Below are 22,701 nucleotides of genomic sequence, written 5' to 3' on the forward strand. Positions count from 1 at the left end.
TAAAGTGCAGAATGTACAGAATAGCAATAGCACTTAGACTTATATACCGCTGCAAAGTGCTTTACAGCTCTGTCTAAGCGGTTTACAACAATTTTGGGTCCTCATTTTACCCACCTCGCAAGGATGGAAGGCTGGGTCAACCTTGAGCCTGGTGAGATTCGAACTGCCAAATTGCAGGCAGTTGGCAGTCAGCAGAAGTAGCCTGCAGTACTGCACTTGTAACTACTGCGCCACCGTGACTCATGTATGTAGTCCAGGTAGTTCATACATCTTGCTTAATCAAGTCAAGGACAATTTACAACAGTTAACTCAAAGTTATAATGACAATGAAAAAAAGTGACTTACGAGCATTTTTCACACTTATGACCGGGTGTTGCAGCATCCCCATGATCACATAATTTACACTGATACTTGACAACTGACTCATGGTTGCAGCGTCCTTGAGACATACAATCCCCTTTTGCGACCTTCTGACAAGCAACATCAATGAGGAAGCCAGATTCACTTAACCACCATGTGACTAATTTAAGAACTGCAGTGATTCACTTGCCAGAAAAGCTGTAAAATGCAACAAAACTCACTTATTTCTCACTTAGCAACCTAAATGTTGGCTCAATTGCAGCAATAGGTTGAGGACTGCCTGTTCCTGGCTGCTCTTTTTCATGCATGCTAAACTTGGTTAAACTTGGTTCGGTTTCTGGGTCTGTCTGGTGGACCTAATCTAGATGGTTAGTTTATTTGTATTCATTTACTTGGCATATGGCAGAGTGCCAGAGAGTTCCCAACATTTTTACATGGTAGAAGACCTGGCAGCTGAAAATCCCTAGTCCCTTTCTTCTTGGTTAGTTTATGGTTGAATATAATGGGGAAAGCCAAGAAATGAATTCGATCAACAAGTAAATTTTTGGCAAACACTGTGGTGATGTGTACAAGCATCCTTTTTGCAAACAAAGAAAATAGACAAGTAACTTTGGCTGTGTTGTTGTTGTTGCTGTTGTTGTTTTTGCTTTAGTTACCAACATCACCAACACCTCACTTCTGCTGTCTGGACAGCCAATCTGGCAGGGCTTTCTCTTCCAGTTGCCATGGATACTGCAATTGTTAAGAGCTCCATGCCAGCATCGGCACGAGTAAAGAACCCCCGCCCCCGTCTTCTTTCATCCTCTCCCAGCCCACTTCCTAAAAAAGCAACCTGGATGCTACTTTCTGAGTTGCCCTTCTTTTAAAGCATTCAGGGAACACTGAAGAGCCGCTCAATGGGCGGCACAGCTATTGTTCGGACAGGCCCCTGCCAGGTTTGCCTCTTCTTTCATTGTCTTCTGAGTCAGTCTGACAGTTTTCCGGGTGCCCCGAATCATCTTGACTCAGCCCAGGCCTCCTTCTTCAACTTGTGCCAGCTCAATCCACTTCCATGGCTGGCGTTTGAAAAGTCAACCGGAGACTGAAACGGGTGGTCAGTAACAGGGCCAGCGAGAATGTTCCTTACTACCAGCTGAAAGACCTAAGATCTGACTTTTCTCCAGGGGAGAACAAAACTCCATAGCTCTCGAGTCTTGGCAGAAGATGCTTAGAGAGGACTTGAGTAGATCAGAAACTTCATGGCTGACAAGGATAAAACCTCCGACACAATAGTTAATTACACACGGCGGAAGGAAACCAGAGTTTATATAATTATGCTCCATTTGACATTGTGTTCTCCTGATGTTCCAGACTAACAGACACTTGATATCTAATATCTATAACCCTCGATGGCCTTGGAAAGCAGCTGGAATATCAATTTACTAAGGGTCTCTTTCTCTCTCTATGCTACAAATTGTAGATTCCAGATGCCCCAGTTTCCAAACTTTCACCTATAAAGCCTTTCGTGTAAGCCAGGTCCGTTCTTTAATGACAGAAAATTCATGAGACAAATTGCACATCTGAATTAATTATCCCAGATCCTATCAGCATCAGGTTTTAGAACCTTGTTTACATTGTCTACTGGTTTACTGCTTTGATGTAGTAAAAGTTGGCATTCCTCTTCCTTATCACTGCTCCTTGCAAATTCAAGTTGAACAGACACAACAGTTAAGCCTCAGAATTCATTGTCAACAAAAATGCGATTACGGCCAATTTTCAATGAGGGTTTAACAGGCTTATGGATGAGAGAGGTACCTGACTTGAAAGCTGTATCTTTAATCACAGGAAGGCCATGCGAAATGAGAGTGGTAGAAAAGGACTGGCTGTTTTTTCCCATAAAGTTGTAAGTCTTCAGCTGGCAAGAGTGACCAGCTCACTAGACAAGGCTAAAAGAGATTTGAGTAGTTTGTAGTTCATCACGTTGTAGAAAGCCATTCTCTTCAGTGCACAGATGATGTTACTGAGTTTGGATAATGAAATGTCTGCAAGAAAACCACCAAGCTCTGAGTACCAAGGACCCCACAGTTCAATCCTGAGCTACAAATAACCTGCTCTAGTGGTATCAATTCATTATGCCTACAAAACTAATAAGTTCTCTCTTCAAAAAAGCAGACCTTAAGGGACAACCTCCCCTGAGTTTTTATGTGTGACAAACATGTGATGCTGGAAGGTGTGAACAAATAGTTGGACGCTAGTTTTGATCAGGAAACCAGTTATGTTGAGGGAAGAGATAAGCAACTCTTTCTTAATATTACTCTAAAATCAAAGCCAATTCAAGGTCATTTTAAAGAGAAATCTCCCAGAACATCTTTGTATTTAGGGGACAATAAGCACTGATCTGGAACAGTTTTTTTGTTCACCTCATATCTTTCCAAAAGCAGTTGGTTGGACTTTTTAGAAATGCAGCATTCCACCTAACTGCTTGAGTCTTTTCAGCTCTGACCAACAGTAAAAGCAAAATAATAAATAACATGGAGTCAACCGATGAAGGTAAACATATTGATCTAAGCAATCATTTGTCACATTAAATTTCCAATTTACATCTCATGTAAATTGTCATTATCTTTTGTAAAACTATGACAGATAGGTTGGCATACAGCTGACTGGGATTCAACCACTCTTCAGCAAACTACAATCTCGTCCAATTTGCAAACCCAAATGTATTTATATTGATTTCCGTTTAGTGCCTTTTCCCCTCCCTTAACTGCTGCCTTTTGCAGTTGAATTAAATAAAGGCAATTATGTCTTATTTAACCAAACGTGATCTTCAGGAGGTAGCCCCTCACCAACCACGTCTGATACTGAAAAATAGCCAATCAAGATCAACAACTAATTATGGCTTAAATTGGAGATCACCAGGAAATTCCAGGACTCTTCTCAGAACTTGAAGGGGGGGGGGGTGTCTTAGAAGAAGGAACGAATTACTTTTGTAGTGTTGCACTAACGTAAGCATATTTGGGTGGTTCTTAGGAGTAAAAATGAAGGCAAAGGAATCTGTATCTTTACAACAATCTGTGAATAAGCTTCATGCATGTATCTGTGAAGAAGCTTCTGGTTGGTGCATCCAACCAGAATCTGTTTTGACTTGCCTTACCAGATGACTCAACTCAGAAGGCAATTTCAAAACTGGGAAGTTAATACTGATGAAGAAATGTTTGGAGTTGATCCTCTTCAGATGATCTCACAGGAACTTTTCTAGTTTTCATAAGAGTCACAAGCTACCAAAGTCCTCCTTGCACATCCATTCAGCGTTGCTGTTTCCTTTCAAACACAGCAAGACAGAGAAAGGGCACCCAAAGAGCAAATCACACTCTACCTTCATGTTACTTTTATTCTTTGTGTTGCTTTTATTTCCCTGAACTTCTGGGTTCAAAGACAAAAGCCTACCATTTTGAGTATATGAAAATGTCCTCGCAGGTATAAACTTTTGGAAAACTTTGCCTCCTGCTGAGAATTGCCAGGAAGTAGCACTGGCACCGAATTTAAGGAAAGGGAAATGTTAGATACAGATATAAACGGGCCCATTCTTCAACCTGATTGCAAGTTAATCAAAGGCAGGGGAAGAGGACTGTTTTATTTTGTTTCATGTATTTACTTACTAGCTGGATACCCATGCTTCGCTACAAAACTATGTGGTGAGGCTTAGTTTTGGGGGAGGAAAATAAGGGGGGGTGGGGAATTCTGCCTCTGCCTAGCAGCATACATCAGTATTCATCTGGCTAGCATCCTGTCAGTGTGTGAGAGTTGAGAAACTGAAGTAGTATTTGCTGTGTGAGCAAGGAGACAGCAAGGTGCTTGGGCCCGGCTTAGCTCAACTGTTCTGTACTAAACCTGGTTGCTGCTATGAAACTAAAACTGTAACTCCTCTCCTCTGCTTGTGTTTTGCATTTGGAACAGATTTCTTTTTCAGATGGGGAGAGGGAGTAGAACTCCTTAGCATCAGAGCCAGAGGTGGTATTCAGCAGGTTCTGACCAGTTCTGGAGAACCAGTAGTGGAAATTTTGAGTAGTTCGGAGAACCGGCAAATACCACTTCTGACTGGAGATTTTACAGTATCCTTCCACTGCCACACCCACCAACTGATAGTAAAAAAATTTGAATCCCACCACTGACTTCAGAGCGTGTTAATAATGATGTACGAAATACTAATGCTCTGATGGTCATTTCAAAAAATCCTTTCTTAGTGAGCACCTAGAAGCCAAGAGGAACATATGTGCCAAATTTCAAGTTTGTAGGCTTTACAGTTCTGGAGATTTTGTGATTGATGCGTGAGTGGACTTTTGCTTGTATGTATGTATGTATGTATGTATGTATGTATGTATGTATGTATGTACTGATGGATTGATTTGGCTTGATTTCTATAGCAGCCCATTTCAGCAAACGATTCTGAGAGGCTCACAATTTGTAACCAAGGATTTTCAAGCAGGCTAGGGGGCTACATTTGAGCTGCAGCAACCCAAACTAACCATGTCCTCATTTAAAGCCTATGTGAATCAAAGAGGCACGTAACGCAACTACATGATATTGTAGGACACTCCACTGGAATGATCAGTTAGTAGCAAAACAGAACCTTAACACTCCACATAGGCCGTCCTGGACCCTGAGACCTGGACGATGGGCATGCTTAGGTTGGCAGGAAGGTTTTCATAGAAGAGAACTTGGGCAGCACAAAACCTTTTATGGGTTATAATCTAACCTAGAGAGACAGAGATGGGGAATTAATGGCTAAGATTCCTCTAAAGTGTTTCTATGAGAGTATTTTATCCCATTCTCTTCCCTGCCTGTATAAAAGCAGGCACCATATTCCTATCCCCCCCTAAGGAACCAATCAACCTTCTTGAAATATGGCAGTGATAGGACTTTTATCCCTCTGTTCCAAGAGAGAGGAAAATAAGAAACGCCTTGCTACAAAATGGGTTTCCTGTGCAAGGAGTGCCAGGCCCAAGCCCTCTTCATCCTAGGGCACACAGGCGAATGGGTTGGGAGCAAATCGTGAATTTATCTGGCATTGTCAAGACTTATCTGTGTTCCTGGTGTCTTCCCAACTGTGTGTGTTTTTCTGGCCTTTCAAGTCTGCAATTCCTTCTCCTGCCCTGTCAAGTGTGGTTCGTTTGGATTTTTAGTTACAGTTTGTATGTACTTTGTTTTCAGACTGAATTTTCTCCACTTAAAGGCTCTTTCTGGGAGACTTTTTTCTACAGCCCTGGACACTGAGGACAAAGTTGGAGATGATAAAGGGACTCTTCTTGCTTATTTAACTGTGTTGCCTTTGTCCCACGCCGGTCATCACACCCCCACCGAACCACCCCTCCCACTAAATAGAAGTAGTACTAGTAGGTGTAGCAATAAGTCAAGTATCAGAGCAGAGAACTTTACAAAATAATCTGTTTGGCTTGTGCTGAATGACAGAAGAATGGCTAGCACCTGGGGGGGGGGGAATTCGAGATAGTTATGGATCCATCAACACCATCATTCCTGTGAGATTCAAACACCGCAGGACTGAAACAGCATCACTCCAAACAAGCTTAGTGTTTTGGTTTTTTTCAGCCTGACTTTGGCTCCGGGATATCCGTGAAAAAAAAACAAAAAACAAAATGTCTCTATTCAGTGTCCACAGTAGAGCAAAACACTATGTGCAGCTGTGCCTCATATGGAAGTTTACGACGTATTCCGCGTTAGTCCGCTGCACGGAGATAGCAAAGGGCTCAAAAGGGTGGAAGGTAAATGCCACCAGGCGCCGGACAGTATGATTGATGGGTCGACCTAGAAGTCCTGCTTGGATTTCAAACTTCAGCAGACCAGAATCTCGGGCATAAAATCTGTGAATGGGAGAAGAGAGAGACAGAGAGGGAGGGAGGGAGACGGAGACAGAGGGAGAGAAGGGGGAGGGAAGGAAAGGGAGGGAGAGAGAGAAAAGACAGAGAGAGAGAGAGAAAGAGAGGGGAAGGAGGGAGGGAGGGGGAGAGAGATGGGGGAAAGGAGGGGAGGAGGGAGGGAAAGGGAGGGGAGGAGACAGGGACAGGGAGGGAGGGAGGGAAAGAAAGAAAGAGAGGGAGGGAGGGAGGAGGAGAGAAAGAGAGAATGCTGGATGTCTAGTCTTTGGGCACATAGAACTAAATAAACATCAATCTCCCATAATTCAGTAAACAAAGAAAGACCACATGCTATTTTGACCAAAGCAAAGGCAAAAAACAGGAAAGGAGACATTAGAACGCCTCTATTAAAAAGAGGTTTCAATAAAAACAAACTTTGCCTTTTACCGAACGAGCTAGCGGTGGGATTGATGTACATTATTATCAATTGTTTCTCAGATCCTGCCTTTCCTAGAGCAGCTCAAGGCAGCCTATTGAAAACTCCCCTCCTCCAGTAAAAAGGATTGTGAGCGATGTTGGGCTATAAGAGAAAAATTGAAAAGGCAAGTGAAGCAGAGAACCTCAGTGCCAAAGAAACTGTGCACTCTCCAGCTCAGTCCTACACAAATCAAGTCTGCACCCGGATGCTGTCAAACCTTGGATTCCGACGGCAGATATTCAGCTAGAACCCTTGCAGGAGATACTGGGATGAGAAAAACGCCATGAGGACTTGGGCTTTTAAAAAACACAGCTTGGTAAAACTGAGATAACAGAGACAGACTGATAGATAACAGAGGTAATTGTCCCTTCTTTTTTGCAGGTGAGTATTTTCATAGGGTCCTCCTCTCTGCTCGAATCTTTCATGTGCCTCCCCTTCCCTCAAAATATACACACCATTCATATACATGCATTCAGAGTGGGAAAGAGGATGCTCTCAGGATAAGTAGAACACGCTCCGCTTTTCACAATAATGGCCTGTTGCATTCATCAGATTCTTTCTAAATAGTCATTATTGATATTCTGCTCCTAAAAGCCCTTCCCCGCTCCGGGCTGGCCTGACAATTAAGAGAATACCCACCCACCCAAAAAAGAAGGAAACAAGCAACAATTTGGGTAGCCTGACTTTCTAAATGGCTCCCTTCTCTCCAGGAAGTGGAGCTGGTAGGCGAAGGGGAGAGGGGGGTGGGGGGAAACAGGAAGGGGAGCAAACTTCATTCTGTGAGTTTCTGCCTTTGCCATTCTAATTCAGGGCAATTTGCCATACTCAAGAAAAGTGCTCTGTAATCTCCAAGATACGCTCTGTCTTGTATTTTCCCCTCCCCCACATCTATTTTTTGAAAAGTGCTCTGCAATCAGAGGCCATTTGCACTGCTTTGCACGCAGCGGTGAAATTAAGATCCCGAAATGCAAGATGCGTGCCAATAAGAACAGTAATGGAGAGCACTTCTCTCCGGGGGCCAATTGTTATAGCAGTGGAAAGCTTACCTGCCACACTGTTGGGCTTCTAAAACGCTCCTCCCCTAAAGGCTTACGGTGACATTTTTCAGTCTGCTTAAGTCTTGGGGCCCTTCAACTGTCAACAGAAGGCTTTCTTGCCAGAGGTAGGTATTCAGCAGGTTCTGACCAGTTCTGGAGAACCGGTAGCGGAAATTTTGAGTAGTTCGGAGAACCGGCCAATCCCAGCTCTGACTGGCCCCACCCCCATCTCTTCTCTGCCTCCCACTGAGTCCCAGCTGATCGGCTGGGTCTCCTTTTGTTGCCCTGCACAGGAGAACGGAGCTGGAAAGCAGGTTAGTGGGATGGGGAGGGAATGGGGATTTTGCAGTATTCCTCCCCTGCCACGCCCACTAAGCCATGTCCACAGAACCGGTAGTAAAAATAATTGAATCCCACCATTGTTTCTTGCTCATCCTAATGGCCCAGGCTAGAGGACAGCTAAGAAGTCTCCTGGCTTAAGGTGGGTGAGGAGCGGGTGGCGAAAGACCTGTCATCTTCCATCCAATTCAGCATGAAATGTGCTATTTTAGCAGCTGGCGGGTGGTGGGCAAAAGGGGAAGAAGAACTCAAAAGTAAGCCAAGCCTGGCACACAAAGGCAGAGGCAAGGCTCCACATTCTTGGGGGTGGAGAACTGTGCTGGAACTCAGGCATGCCAATAAGGAAAGATCCAAAGGAGACCTCCGAAGCAGCTCATTAGTTGGGTGGCACAAGGGAGCTCGCTGAAGGGTGAGAACTGGCATTTGAGCAGTTGAGGAGGAGCAGACAGAACTGGGACTAGAAGATGGGGGAATGGGCTTCAATCGGGTAGGACAAACAACAACAAGAAGTAAGCAGTGGGGTGCCACAAGGTTCTGTCATAGGCCCAGTACTCTTCAATATCTTCATTAATGACTTAGATGAGGGAATAGAAGGGGAACTTACCAAATTTGCAGATGATACTCAACTGGCAGGAATAGCTAACACCCAAGAAGATAGGCTCAAGATCCAGATGGATCTTGACAGACTAGAACACTGAATCATATCTAACAAAATGAAATTCAACGTAGAGAAAAGTAAAGTCCTACACTTAGGCAAGTAAAAACCAAAAGTACCCATATAGACTGGGTGAAACCAGGCTCAATAGCAGTAACTGTGAGAGGGATCTTGGAGTCTTAGTGGACAACCAGCTAAATATGAGCCAGCAGCGTGCAGCAGCAGCCAAAAAAAAACTGCATCCAGTTTTGGTCACCACATTATAAAAAAGATGTTGAGACTCGAGAAAAAGTGCAGAGAAGAGCAACCAGGATGATGAGGGGACCGGAGGCTAAAACATACGAAGAAAGGTTGCAGGAACTGGGCATGGCTAGTCTAGTGAAGAGAAGGACCAGGGAGACATGATAGTGGTCTTCCAATATTTGAGGGGCTGCCTCAGAGAGGGGGTGGTCAAGCTATTTTCTAAAGCACCTGTAGGCCAGACAAGGAATAATGGATGGAAACTGAACAAGGAGAGATTTAACCTGGAAATAAGGAGAAACTTTCTGACAGTGAGTACAATCAACGAATGGAACAGCTTTTGCCCTCGGAAGTTGTGGGAGCGCCATCACTTGAGACATTCAAGAAGAGATTGGACTGCCATTTGTCAGAAATGGTGTAGGGTCTCCTGCTTGAGCGGGGGGTTGAACTAGATGACCTACAAGGTCCCTTCCAACTCTGATTATCGGTTATCTGTTATCAACTGCTCTTGTTGAAAGCAGGTCGGAAGTGAAGGCTCTTGGCCTTCTAGACCCCTGGTCTTGGCATCATTGGGGACTTCAACACCCAGAATTCCTCATTCAGCCATGCTGGCTGAGGAATTCTGGGAGTTGAAGTCCACAAGTCTTCAAGTTGCCACGGTTGGAGATCCCTGCTCTAGATGCTAGGTAAAGGTAAAGGTTCCCCTCGCACATACGTGCTAATCATTTCTGGCTCTAGGGAGCAGTGCTCATCTCTGTTACAAAGCTGAAGAGCCAGTGCTGTCTGAAGACGTCTCCGTGGTCATGTGGCCGGCATGACTAAATGCCAAAGGTGCACAGAACACTGTTACCTTCCCACCAAAGTGGTCCCTATTTTTCTACTTGCATTTTTTACTTTCTTTCGAACTGCTAGGTTGGCAGAAGCTAGGACAAGGAACGGGAGCTCATCCCATTAAGCAGCGCTAGCGATTCGAACCGCCAAACTGCCAACCTTTCTGATTGACAAGCTCAGCGTCGTAGCCACTGAGCCACCGTGTCCCTCTAGATGCTACTGAGAGACAAAGCAGAGGTTCATCCCCCTCAGTTCTTGAAACTGGCCTGCTTGCTAAGCAGACACTAGAAAACGCAAGCATCTACAAGCTCGGATTTCTTTTCAGCCTTTCCAAAACGTAGGAGCAAACCTGAGCTTTCTGCTTTCATAGCTGCTGAAGCCCATGGCCGAGAACATCTACAGAACTGCCACATGATCACCTATAAGGACCTTTCCAAAGCATCAAAGACACCAGTGAGGAAAACAAGCAGCGATGTGAAATTAAAAACGGAGGTCATTCATACGTATCGAGGGTATGATTGGAAGGTAGCGTGGATGAAGCTCAACAAAAGCTACATGAGCCATGGTGGCACAGTGGCTAGAATGCAGGACTACTTCTGCTCACTGCCGGCCGCCTGCAATTTGGCAGATCGAATCTCACCGGGCTCAAGGTTGACTCAGCCTTCCATCCTTCTGTGTAAAATGAGCACTCAGATTGATGGGGCCAAGAGGCTGACTCCGTAAACTGCTTAGAGAGGGCTGTAAAGCAATGTGAAGGGCTATAGTCTAAGGGCTATTGTATTAAACGAATTTCTCACTTAGCAACGTAAATTTTGGGCTCAATGGTGATGGTAAGTTAAGGGCTACGTGTAGCCTATGGCGGATCAAACCGAGGACCCTATTAACTGCCCGATGAATGAGACATAACATACTCTTATGATTACCTGCTTCCTGGCTAACTGGGATGCAAACTACATGCAACGGCTTGCTCTTTCTAATGCGATCGTGGAAATCGAGGCATGGTGCATACCTGATTGGGTGGTCACCACACGTTTTGGGACGTTCCATGACCGAAACCCACTTGTCATCATAGCTGAAGAGAGAGAGGTCAAGGTAAGGGCTGCCACTGTATGATTGTGCGCTGATTGGAAGTTGACCCAGGAGCCGGCGCACGGCCTCTGTGTGTCCCCCGTACTTTGCGTTGACAATGGTGTCCTTGAAACTGAAGCAGAGAAGGTGAAGGCTACAGAGCTGAAAGAAACGACGTAACAAAACACCTCTCCTTCCTTCCACCCACCTGATAGTGTACGTTAGCTTTGGGGAAATCAGGCAAACAAGAATCCTGAGTTCATAAAAGGACTGGAGTTTAGCTGTGGCCAATCTTTGGTATCTCTTTTGAGAAAAATACGTTGGGGAAGAAGGAGTTTGACGAACTTCTGACTAAGACCTTGAATCTGAAGTCACTGAATAAGATTAGAGGAAATAATGGCATCATTCAGAGGCTCAGATTAGACAGACAGGTTCAAATTCCACAAAGCTATGGAAATTCAAACTTGTCTATTCTGGGGGCTTGTTTTGAGATTAAAATGTAAGCAAGAGGAACATGTAATTAAGCTCCTTCATAGCAATTAAGACACAAATGAAACAGCTATATAGCTATGAAGACAGATAACCAGATAAATAGTTCTCAAGTAGTGAATCACCTGTACTTGAAGAGAAATTGAGCAGCCTAATCATTTTTAGATTGCATTTCCAACAACAACAAAATCTAACAGAGATTCCTTAGCAGCTCATTACAGGCTTTTCTGTCAGAAAATCAGTAGTGGCATAAAGAAACCTATCAAAAAATTACTTAGCAATTTCTATAGATCAGCCTTCATTCAATGGACGATGTGTGGAGGGACAAGGATAAAGTCAAAGCCAGCAGACAGTTGGGTCAAGGGAACACTAGCAGAAAAAAATAATCAGAAAGAACTAACCAGATACTGAGCCGATAAAATGGAAGAGGGAACCAGATGCTGAACTAAAGAAACCAAGAGATAAAAAAGGTAATTCATTTGAAGCATGAAATATCTTTCTCTTCAAGAAAAACATAAATTAATAATTTAGAGACAACCAAATCACCTTGCACTATTAAAAGGTCATTTTCATTCAATCTCTTGCATTAAAGCAAAATACCAGAACGAGAACAGCTTTATACCATTCAATGGGAAAAATCTCAGATCTCTTTAAAGTTCGTATTCGTACATGTTAAACCTAAAACTTCTGGCCCTTCCAGGAATGTTGAATCTGTGCAAAAAGTCTTTTATTTGAAAGGCCAAGTGCTGGTTTCTAGGAAATAAGTCCAGAAGTAAACCTGTATGACTATTCTAAGAAATGAACTCTTTAAACGGCAAAATATGACAGACATCACAATGGGGTGACAAGGATTAGAAATGCTTGCCTTTAAATTATGTTTTGTCGAAGAATAACATGAAAACCAAAAGGTTTTATGGCTACAGATCTCCTGATATTAAAGGATAAGATGGAAACCCATCCTCATTCTTGAATTATGTAAAGGGCAGGAGGGAAATGTAAATGGAAGGAAGCAGTGTGTCCTTTTAAGTTGTTGAAAACAATAATCTACAGTATGCAAGATAAAGTGATTGCTTGCTTTGAAGTTAGGAAACAGGGACAGCTCCGTGTTGTCTTTACCAAGGTGAATTCTAGGAAAGATTATTCTGTTCCTTACAGTTCAGATAACCCTAATCCCTCAATTTCATCACCGACTAGATGAGAAACCCTATCTTACAAAGGGAGGAACACCTGAAAAACAGATTCAGAAGCCTTCCATGAAGTCCATTTATGTACTGGGCTTCAACATTCGTCAGGCATAGCCAGCACAAATACTGATACTATGGGAGCTGTAGTCCAAAATATCTGGAGACCGCTGGAGGAAAATATGGGTGTATTTTTTTTTTAATTAAGGCATCAGAAGCATCAGATGTATGGGTATTCCTTGACTTACAGCCACAACTGACCCTAAAGAGCTGAAGAGCGAAATGTTTGTTAAGGGAGTTTTGCCCCATTTTGCGACCTTTCTCACCCCAGTTGTTAAGTGAATCATTGCGGTTAAGTTAGCAACATGGTTGTTAAGTCAGAGTATATTAATGAACTGGAATAGAGCTTGGTAACAAGGTCAGCCGATGAATAGGCACAACAACTAAGTCAGCCAATGAGGACTGTTTTTGGAAACTGAAACTAGAAGTAGCCTAGGCTGGAAACTGAAACTAAAAGTAGCCTAGGCGTGGTTCTATATTAAGCTCTGCAACTCTGCAGCTATGTTGAGCTGAGTCTGTCTATTGAAGATGAAACTAACTTGCTTGCTTGCTGAAGACAGGAGCTCTGCTCTGAACTTGCAACATGTTTCTGTTTGAGTTTGCTCCATGTTGGAGAAATCTACAACTGGTTTGTAAAATCTACTTATGTTTATAAAGATGTTAAATGAAGCATCAGCCATCTGTGTTTATTTTTCTGGCGCTGAATTATCGCTGCAAAACTCTCAATAGAATCACATGACTGACCCCAGGATACTGCAGCTGTTATAGCAATAGCACTTAGACTTATATACTGCTTTATAGTGCTTTACAGCCCTCTCTAAGCAGTTTACAGAGTCAACATATTGCCTCCAACAATTTGGGTCCTCATTTTACCCACCTTGGAAGGATGAAAGGCTGAGTCAACCTTGAGCCTGGTGGGATTTGAACTGCCAAATTGTAGGCAGCTGGCTGCAGAAGTAGCTTGCAGTACTGCACTCTGACCACTGTGCCACAGAGGCTCCTATAAGTTATAAGTGCATGCCAGTTGCCAAGCATCCAAATTTTGATCACAGGTCCATGGGGATGCTGGAATCCTCCTAAGTGTGAAGAGGGGTCGTAACTCACTTTTTTCAGCACTGTTGTAATTTTGAACGGTCACTCAATGAACTGTTGTAAGTTGAGTACTATCTGTATCTCGCTGCGCAGCTCCTGGAGTCCCTTCCAACTTACAATGGGTGAGAATAAGATGCATGGCAAGACTGAAAAAAATCTATCAGGTAAATTGTAAAACAAGAATATGATGGAGAGCTAAGAAAACAGCCTTATGGATCCAATGAATCAATCTATAGAGCTCTCACTCCAGGCATAAATTACCAGCCTCCTGTTATCCTGCTTTGGAAATGTTGTGCAAAGCTCTCTGGAAAAGGCTCTAATGCTGGGAAAGGTAGAAGGAAAGCAAAAGAGAGGATGGATGGATGGGATCAGTTAAAAGTGGCCATAGGGCCACTGTTGGAAGGTCTGGAAGATTAGGGACAAATTGCCAGGGAGAAAAATAAAAAAGCCAAATTCTTCCCTTTCCTATTAGAAAAATGCAGCCCCTGCCTGTCCCGTAGCTAGTGTTGTGGCCTGTTAGCCGCCGTCCCTTCCAGCAGCCAAATCAGAGGAGGAGGCGGCGGCATGGGTCAGCATCAAGGCAAGCTGAGAGCTTCAGGTTCTGCCCCTCAGATGGAAGTCAACAGCCGCCAGGTCTGGAGGTGGCCGATGAAGAAGAGGGGGGACTGCTGGGTCCAGTGCCTGACACGTGGATGCACAGAAGGCAGAAGAGAGCAGAGCAGTGGAAATCTATGGGCCGGTCCTTGGGACAGAAGAGCCACTGCTACTAAGCGAAGCCCCACCTTAGCTCTGGGAATAAAAGTCAGGGGATGGAGATGAATAGGTGTGGCAGACAACTAACTATTCATCTCTCTGCCAGACAAACTTGTTAGCCTGCAGTGAGAGAGTCAGGGCTGCTGGCATTCCTAATAAAGGAATCTTTTGTGTTCACATCGGAGGGTTTGTTGTGTTTGGGGAGGTGGGTCAGAACAGCTGCCCTTCCCTTTCCCAAAAGTCTTAAATATAACAAACTAACAGAGTTGGAAGGGACCCGGGAGGTCTTCTAGTCCAACCTGCTGCTCAAGCAGGAGACTCTATACCACTTCAGACCAGTAGTTGTCCAATAAAGTAAATAATAAATGAGATTTGCCTACCAAAAGCCTGGGCCACCCTTCCTGCTGTGTGTGTGTGTGTGTGTGTGTGTGTGTGTGTGTGTGTGTGTGTGTGTGTACAATTCCAATTCATTTGGGGAGCTGAACCTGAGGTTTTCAGCTTTAGCCCCTTCAACCTTGCTGCTTTTGTTGACCCTGGGGAGCAGGGGGTGGGGGGTTAACAGAAGGCATGAGGCTCACCGGCGCTGGATCTGCCTGGCAAAATTGTTGCTTGAGGCCGAGCAAGGGAACTGAACGGCCTCGCTGTGGAGGGTGGCGTTGCGGAAGAGGTCGCAGAAGTTCTCAAAGAGTTCCAGCAGCTCGTCTGATGTGTTTTCAAAGACAGCAATCACCTCGGTAGTCACCATATTATACACTACGAAAAATGAAGGCTGGAAGAAGGAAGGAAGAAATTGAGGCCAGTTGGGTAGAAGTCCGGCGAGCAAGCCAACTCCCACCCAACGCACAGCAACCCAAAAAGAAAGCCTCATTTTGTGGAAGAATTCTGCCTTTTGTCATTAATTCCTTGCATTTTCCTTTTCTTCTGAAAGCAGAGCCGATTTGACTGGGTTATTAGCCACAGTCAAATCGTTTATGAAGCTAGGTGAAATTCCTCCAATGCTTTCTTTCGTTTTGTTTGTTTTGAACTGGACACTCAACAGTCCACTTCTTTCTCTGCCAAGGGTGATTTTGCTTTTCTTCTCAGAGAAGCAGATTTAATTTTAGTTCCTGCTGGGAAATGGGTTTTTTTCCCCTTAATTTCCCCCTCCCCCCTCACTCAGGTGTGAGCTGGCAGCTGATTATTCCCTCGGTATAAGCAGAAAGGTGAGAGTTGTAGGACTTATTTGGGAAGGGGTTGGGTGGGGGGCAGTAATTTCCTTTGGCTGTCTTAATATTTCTAACCCGCCGAGATGAGTCTTTGAAATGGCATTGTGCTGTGCTGCTGCCTGTAAACACTGCACTGTTTAGGATCTCCTGCTGGTTTGGAAAAGAAAGGATGAGTGCCATTAACTATTTCTTTTGAATTACTGGTGTTCTTATCTAAGAATGTTGAAAAGGTATGTTTTGATTTTACAGAGTCTCCTGAGCAGCGGTAAAGAATTTGTCCCTTAGAAAATAAGATTGCAGATGAATCCAAAAAGCTTGATGTATTCCTGCAGCTCTACAGACTTGTAAGTTAGGTTTTTGGAGCATTGCATCTTGAGAATCTTTTTTTATTCTTAAAAAAAAAAAGCTACAGTTTATATTGTTGCGAATGTTAAAAGTGCTTATAAAATCATAAGAAAAATTAAAGCTCAGTTGATCCCTGGCAATGAACCAATTTCTGTACAGGTAGTCCTTGATTTATGACTACAACTGAGCCCAAAATTTCTGTTGCTCAGTAAGACATTTGTTAAGTGAATTTTGCCCCACTTTGTGACCTTTCTTGCCACCACTGTTAAGTGAATCACTGCCACTGTTAAGTTAGTAACATGCTAAGGGAATCTGGCTTCCCCACTGACTTTACTACTCAGAAGGTGGCAAAAGGGCATGAGCCCTGGGAGACTGCAAACTGTGATAAATATGAGTCAAATGCCAAGCATCCAAATTCTAATCATGTGACCAGGGGGATGCTGCAATGGTCGTAAGTATGAAAAACGGTTGTAAGTCACTTTTTTCAGTGTCGTCGCAACTTCAAACAGTCACTAAACAAGCGTTAACACAAAATTTAACACAATTCTTCCACACAGACTAGTGTCTAAACTTCTGGACCTTGAGCTTTCTAATTCAATCTACCTTTGGATTATGGATTTCCTGTCTGGCCACTCACAGAGGGTCAGATTAGGTAATCATACCTCTTCAGCCCTTATTCTTAACACTGGTACACCACAGGGTTGCGTGTTGAGTCCCTTATTCTATACTCTTTATGTGCATGACTGCATTTCCACTCATGCTAGTAATACTATTGCTAAATTTGCAGATGATAAACAGTTGTGGAACTCATCTCCAGGGGGATGAGTCTGCCTACCGAGATGAGGTGGACTGGTTACTTTTGTGATGTGGAGACAATAACTTGGTCCTCAACACCAATAAGACCAAGGAGCTTATAGTGGACTATAGAAGGAACAGATCAGACATCCAGCCCTTGCTTATCAATGGAGACCGAGTGGAGCAAGTGGCCAGTTTTAAGTTTCTGGGTGTTACCATAAAAGAGGACCTGATCTGGGGGGCCCACATTGCAGCCCTGGTCAAAAGGGCCCAGCAGAGATTATTCTACCTGAGACTTCTCAGGAAACAACAGCTGAAGGAAAAACTGCTGGTGACCTTCTACCGCTGCACCATAGAGAGTATCTTAACTTAGTGCACCTCTGTATGGTTTGCCAATTGCACAGTGGCAGATAGGACAGCACTCCAGAGGGTTAACGTCATTGCCCAGAAGATCATGGGTTGCCCTCTCCCCTTTGGAAGAGCTTTGTAGCTCCTGCCACCTAAAGAAAGTTCAAAACATTCTTGAAGATCCATCTCATCCTGGAAACCCTTTTTTTGAACTATTACCATCTGGCAGACGGTACAGAATAATAAAAACAAGGACAAATAGGCTGGAAAACAGTTTCTATCCCAGGGCAGTAGCTCTTTTGAATTCTACTGTATAGTGCAGTGATGGTTCGGTGTTGCAGGTTTTCGGTTCAATGTATGGAGTGCGAAGGATGTGTGTTTTGTTTATTTTCATGGTCATGATGTGCAGTGAAGATGGTGTTTGATTTTGTTGTACAAGGTGCAATGACAATAAATTAAAGTAAACTAAACTAAACTGAGGTAAGTCGAGAGCTACCTGTATTAAATCTCTCTATTCATCTCAGCTAAAATCATTTTTTGCTAAAAGTATTGCGGGGCCAGGAAAAGCAGGGAAATCCTAGAACCGTGATGGCGAACCTATGGCACGTGTGCCAGAGGTGGCACGCAGAGCCCTCTCTGTTGGCAGATGAGCTCTGCTGTGCGTGCACCTCCTGCCTGCCAGCTGGTCTTCAAATCTCTGCTGAGCATGTGCAGGAGATGGTGTGCATGCAGGGGGCACATGCGCATTGCATTTTGGGGATGTGTGCATGCGCGAATTGGGCACTCAGTGCCGAAAAGGTTAGCCATCACTGTCCTAGAAGCATAATCTGGCTGTCTGAATAGTCCGAATGGATGCTGTCATATATCTGTGGCAATAATCATTGCTTGAAATATGGAGGCAACCACGTTCCACATGCTTCCAATCATGAGAGATGTGCTTAGGCCTTCCACTGAGCTGCCATGAGCAACTGAAAAAACACTGCACCTTGGATACACAACATCTGGAAAACCTCACACTTTTTAAAGTCTCCATCAAGAAAAAGGCCAATACTTTGAGAGGTATCAGCTCCAAGTCACTGTCTTTTGAGCCCATCTTATACACCCAAATGAAGGAGAATGCTGAAGAACCAAGAAGCAACCTATCAGGAGTGAAAGGCCAGGTCCACACGTGATGGTCCAATTAAACTGATATACTGCTACTCATGCATGTGCACAGGAATCTTCTCTCAAAAGAACAATTGGCATCTGGAGTTAGATAAAGATCAATGGAATTCAAAGGGAGTTAGATTTAGACCACTTGTGGTGACGTAGGGATTCTAAACTGATCCCTCTTTTAACTCCACCCCATGTTCTGCCACTCCTTCTCCTACAAACACACACACACAAAAGACTGTACAGCTTTTCACTGAAGAGTGCAATCAGACATACTGTGTCATACGGCAACTGTATAAAGGCCCATTTCTCTGATTACTCAAATTTCTTTTGTTCCTTTAAGACCATCCTTTCTTGTTCTACAAATAACTTTCTCCTATTAACCTACCTCCTTGCCAACATTTACTCAGATTATGTTCCTCCATCATTTCTTTAAAACTGGGGTTAATTTATCAATTTCCTCCCCCTGCCCCCATTTGATTTTCAGGTTCCTTCTGCATTCTTGCAATCATCTTACGGAGCCCTCAGGAAGTCTGTCCTATCAATCAGCACAGGTTTTCTTTCTTTAGAGGACTAAAATGTATAAGTCCTTTGGGGGAACATTGTTTGCTTTGGTCCCAGCAGCACACATAGGCATGGTAAGAAGATCTCCTGGCAAATTACATCTCTTCCTCCATCTAAAAGGTATGAAAAGTGAAGATAAACAACCAAAGCAGAATTTCAGGAATCTAAACTATATTAGACTCAGGGTTGTTGTTGTTTTTCTCTGAACAACCAACTTTTCCAGTAATGAGATCCGAGCTTGACTGATTAGGAAAAGGATTTTGTACTCATAATAGATACTTCAGTAAAAAAGTTAACCCTAAAAAAGGCAAAATCTGCTAGGAATCATGTGGAAGATAATGAAAGTAAAACAATCAATATAGTAATATGTACCTGTGTTGGAATATAACTGAAAGTAAAACACTTTATACTAGTTTCTATGCGTGTGTGATGTGCAAAACCCTATTTTAAATAATGCATATAGTTCTGTTCAACCCATTTTAAAGAGAAATGGTAAAGCAGAAAAAGTGCAAAATAAAACAGTGAACAGGCTAAATTAGTTTCCTTTGAAATAAGATTACAGATTGGAGAGATTTTTAGACAAATATACAGTCTGGTAGGAAAACAATATATACATGCAGAAATGTGGCTAGAGTGTTGTTTTTTTTAAATTTGTAGTCATTCATTTAAGCTAAATGTGGAGAGATTCAGAATCAATAATTATAATTATTCTATAGACAAACACTATAGAATTTTGCTGCTATCAAATGAGGCAGTGATGGTTTTAAAAGGAAATTGGATAGAACAGTGGAAGGCTGGACTAAGTTTCAGAGTTCTTTGTTTATAGTGTCATCTCTGCATACCGTTGAATCAGATGGACTCATACAACATACATACAACCAGACAAAATCCAAATACCACAAAATTACTATATTTCTACCTGTGAAGGATCCGTCACTCGTAAAGTGACTACATCCTCGCTTGTGTATTTGATGAAGAGGTGACTCTCATCTAACAGTTGCATCTTCCACATGCGAAGCTGCCTCAGCTGGTCAAAATACTGAAAGAACCTCCTTTTAGCCATAGCGCTCCCATCCTGTTCTGCCCTTCGCCACAAATAGACTAGTAGCCTGTGTTTCAGAGAATTGATGAATGGTTCTTTGTACGGGTTGGCCATTCCTGTCTGTGAATCCCGCTGGACCTCTGGATAAACGGCCGAGAGCATGAGAAGATCATCCTCGTAACAAAAGCGCCCTATAGTTCGTACGTCAATGAAGGTACCTTCAGCAGTGACCTGAAAGACATGAATAGTTTGCTGCTGCACGGAGAGAATAGCCAAGATATTCTTATACAGATAGAGTCCTTGGTTGTGGGATAAGATGACTTTGTCACATTTGAATGTCCGGGTGTCACACAACCTACCCGTGTGTAGGTCTATAATGTGCAAAGAATAATCTTCCAAGGGAGACCTGGGATTAGGAGTCACCGATTCACTGTTGCGGTAAACCTCAAAAAAGGGTGGATGGGGCTCCTCAGGCAAATAGGCAGCAGAACCAACAATGACATATCGACAATCGTCTGTAAACAAGCTACATTCGCGGTTCAAGTGCTCACCATTGGAGGCCACATTGGTAATATGAAGGAGGACAAAAAACCGTTCAAAGAGACGCCCGCGGATGTTGATGGACCTCTGGTCATTGCCATTAGCCAAGATCTCTCCGTCATAACCTTGGAGTAGATCTTCTGCTGCCTGACATCCCTGATATTCATAAATCTCCAAAGAAGTCTGATCTGAGGAGAAAGCAATGAAGTATCTCCCATCAGGGGAAAATTTTCGTAAAAAGCAGGGTGGCTTCTCAACGTTGACCACAGTAAAATTGGGGAAAATGTTTTGATGAAAAATGCGGACTTGGTGCCAATGTGTCCCAATTTTGCCAGAGGTGATCCTTCGACGTTCTAAACGATAGATTACATTCTGGTTCTGGATCCGACGAGGTTTGATGGTTGGGTTGTCATGTTCCATCCTAATTTCTTCAAACAGAGAATGTCCCAGGAATACTGGGCTCCGAGAGAGCCACAGGGCAAATCATGTTGTCAAATAATGGAACATTTGGAGGCAGTGGTAATAAAACTGGAGAGAAGGAGGATATTCAAGGAAAGAGATATCAGTCTTAATTTTTTTAAGCTGCCACACTCATACATACAAAAAAAATGCTAATTTTTAAGCTGCCACAAGATTCTCCAATTTTCTGTAGTTTTCCACGATTACTATCAGAAGAACTTTCCTAAAATATCATACTTATAAAGAAACACAATTTAAGAATTTGTTTTCCAAATGAAATCAGCTAATATTTAATGTAAATTAGAAACTGCTGAGAAGAGCTAATGACTAAAATTGGAAGCCCATCCCTCTTTTGGGGTATTCCATTCCACTTGAAGTGGCAATGAGGTAATCAAGCAGGCCAGAATATTAGAAAGAGCAGCTCAAACTTCTGACTCAATCTTTTATGAAATATGATCTAATCTGACACAAATAAGAATGAGAGGGTTTCGATAGTAGCAATCCCTCTGCAATAGCATGGATCTTTGTTTCAAGAGTGCTTTTTCTTGTATTTGTTTTTTCTTTGCAACTAAGTGAAGTAGATTGGACTGAATAGAATCTGAATACACATTGGAATCCAAGCTCAACCATTCTATCTAGTATTTCTGAATTTGGGGTAAAATGCAGTATGCCTCAGCTGACTTGAAGCTGAATATTATTAGTCTGTTTCTTCTTCTTTTCTTTTCCACCTTTCTTAAGCACATGCAAAACCATCACAACTCAGTGGTGGAATGCATATTTTATATTTGGAACATTTCAAATATCTAGATACAGGGGGACAAAAAAAACTTGCCTCTGAAAGTCTGTTTTAAGTCAGGGCAAATCATATGGAGCTGATCTGGCGTAAGAGAGTTTCTTAGGCAAGTAGGTAAGTAAAACCAATGAAACAAGATGCAGGTTCAAGTCCACCCTCAGGAATAGAAACTCACTGGGTGACTTGGGGCCAGTTATTCTTTCTTAGCACAACTTTACTCACAGAATAATTGTTGCAGGGAAAACTGAGGAGGGAGCATTATATGTGCCGTTTTAACCTCCCAAAAGCAAGGCAAGATCTAAGTCTGATAAAAGGCATTCTTGAATTCATTGCATTCAAAGATCTACACTCCTCACCTAATGTATTTTTCCCCGTTGTAAGCTGCTCACCTCGAAGGGCAAGATGGGTGGCAAATACATCTATTCCTTTAATTTGTATTCCACCTTTATTATTTCTGCAAGTAACTGAAGGCGGCAAACATATCCAAATAACAAATACATTTAATAATAAAAAACAAAATAATAATCAGCCAGCACTTTCTGCAATAAGTCAACCCATCTAAGTGGAAAGAAGGCCATTTAGAGAGGTCGCCACCTATCAAGGTGGGCAGCTGCACTAACAAAGAACTAAGGGAATTTTCCCCTAACTTTTCTCCTAACTTGAGAGAAATATACATGCCATTTATGGGTCTGAGAAATCAAGCATCATAAAAGCCTTTGGGGTCGTGGCATCCTTCCGTTATCTTAGAGAGGGGCTGTTAAAACACTGCAAAGCGGTATATAAGCCTAAGTGCTATTGCTATCTTAATGATTATGAAGATATTTCAACGGTTTTGTTTTACATTTTTTTTTTGAAAAAAAAAATTCTAAATTATTTGGGGCTTTTTTAATGTTTTATGATAATTGGTTAAATTGCACACCTCCCAAGAGAACCTCCAACGAGAGAGATGGGCGATTAAGAAGTTTGATACAGAAGGAAATAAATAAATTTTTGGCTCGCAAGAGGCTGCCATTGGCTTCAATC

General features: G+C 42.9%; 1 protein-coding gene across 4 annotated transcripts in view; it reads right to left on the reverse strand.

Annotated features, from left to right (window-relative positions):
* The window catches only part of DET1 (DET1 partner of COP1 E3 ubiquitin ligase), a 29,456-nt gene that overhangs the window by 6,466 nt on the left and 289 nt on the right, over positions 1–22,701 (reverse strand). Inside the window, exons 2-5 of one of the 4 annotated variants that reach the window (XM_087941344.1) lie at positions 19,764–20,954; positions 15,014–15,204; positions 10,802–10,993; positions 1,868–2,381 (exon numbers count right to left, since the gene is read on the reverse strand). In XM_087941344.1, coding sequence (XP_087797470.1) covers positions 2,357–2,381; positions 10,802–10,993; positions 15,014–15,204; positions 19,764–20,846 — 1,491 coding nt within the window. In that variant the 5' untranslated portion in view covers positions 20,847–20,954 and the 3' untranslated portion in view covers positions 1,868–2,356. Of the gene's footprint in view, positions 1–1,867; positions 2,382–5,769; positions 6,219–10,801; positions 10,994–15,013; positions 15,205–19,763; positions 20,955–22,701 lie in introns of those variants that run through there. The other 3 variants (XM_026709366.2, XM_087941343.1, XM_026709367.2) reach the window with 3 other exon arrangements.

The sequence above is a fragment of the Pseudonaja textilis genome, chromosome 13, assembly GCF_049901715.1.
Source record: "Pseudonaja textilis isolate UNSWEBS1 chromosome 13, rPseTex1.2, whole genome shotgun sequence".
NCBI lineage: Eukaryota > Metazoa > Chordata > Lepidosauria > Squamata > Elapidae > Pseudonaja > Pseudonaja textilis.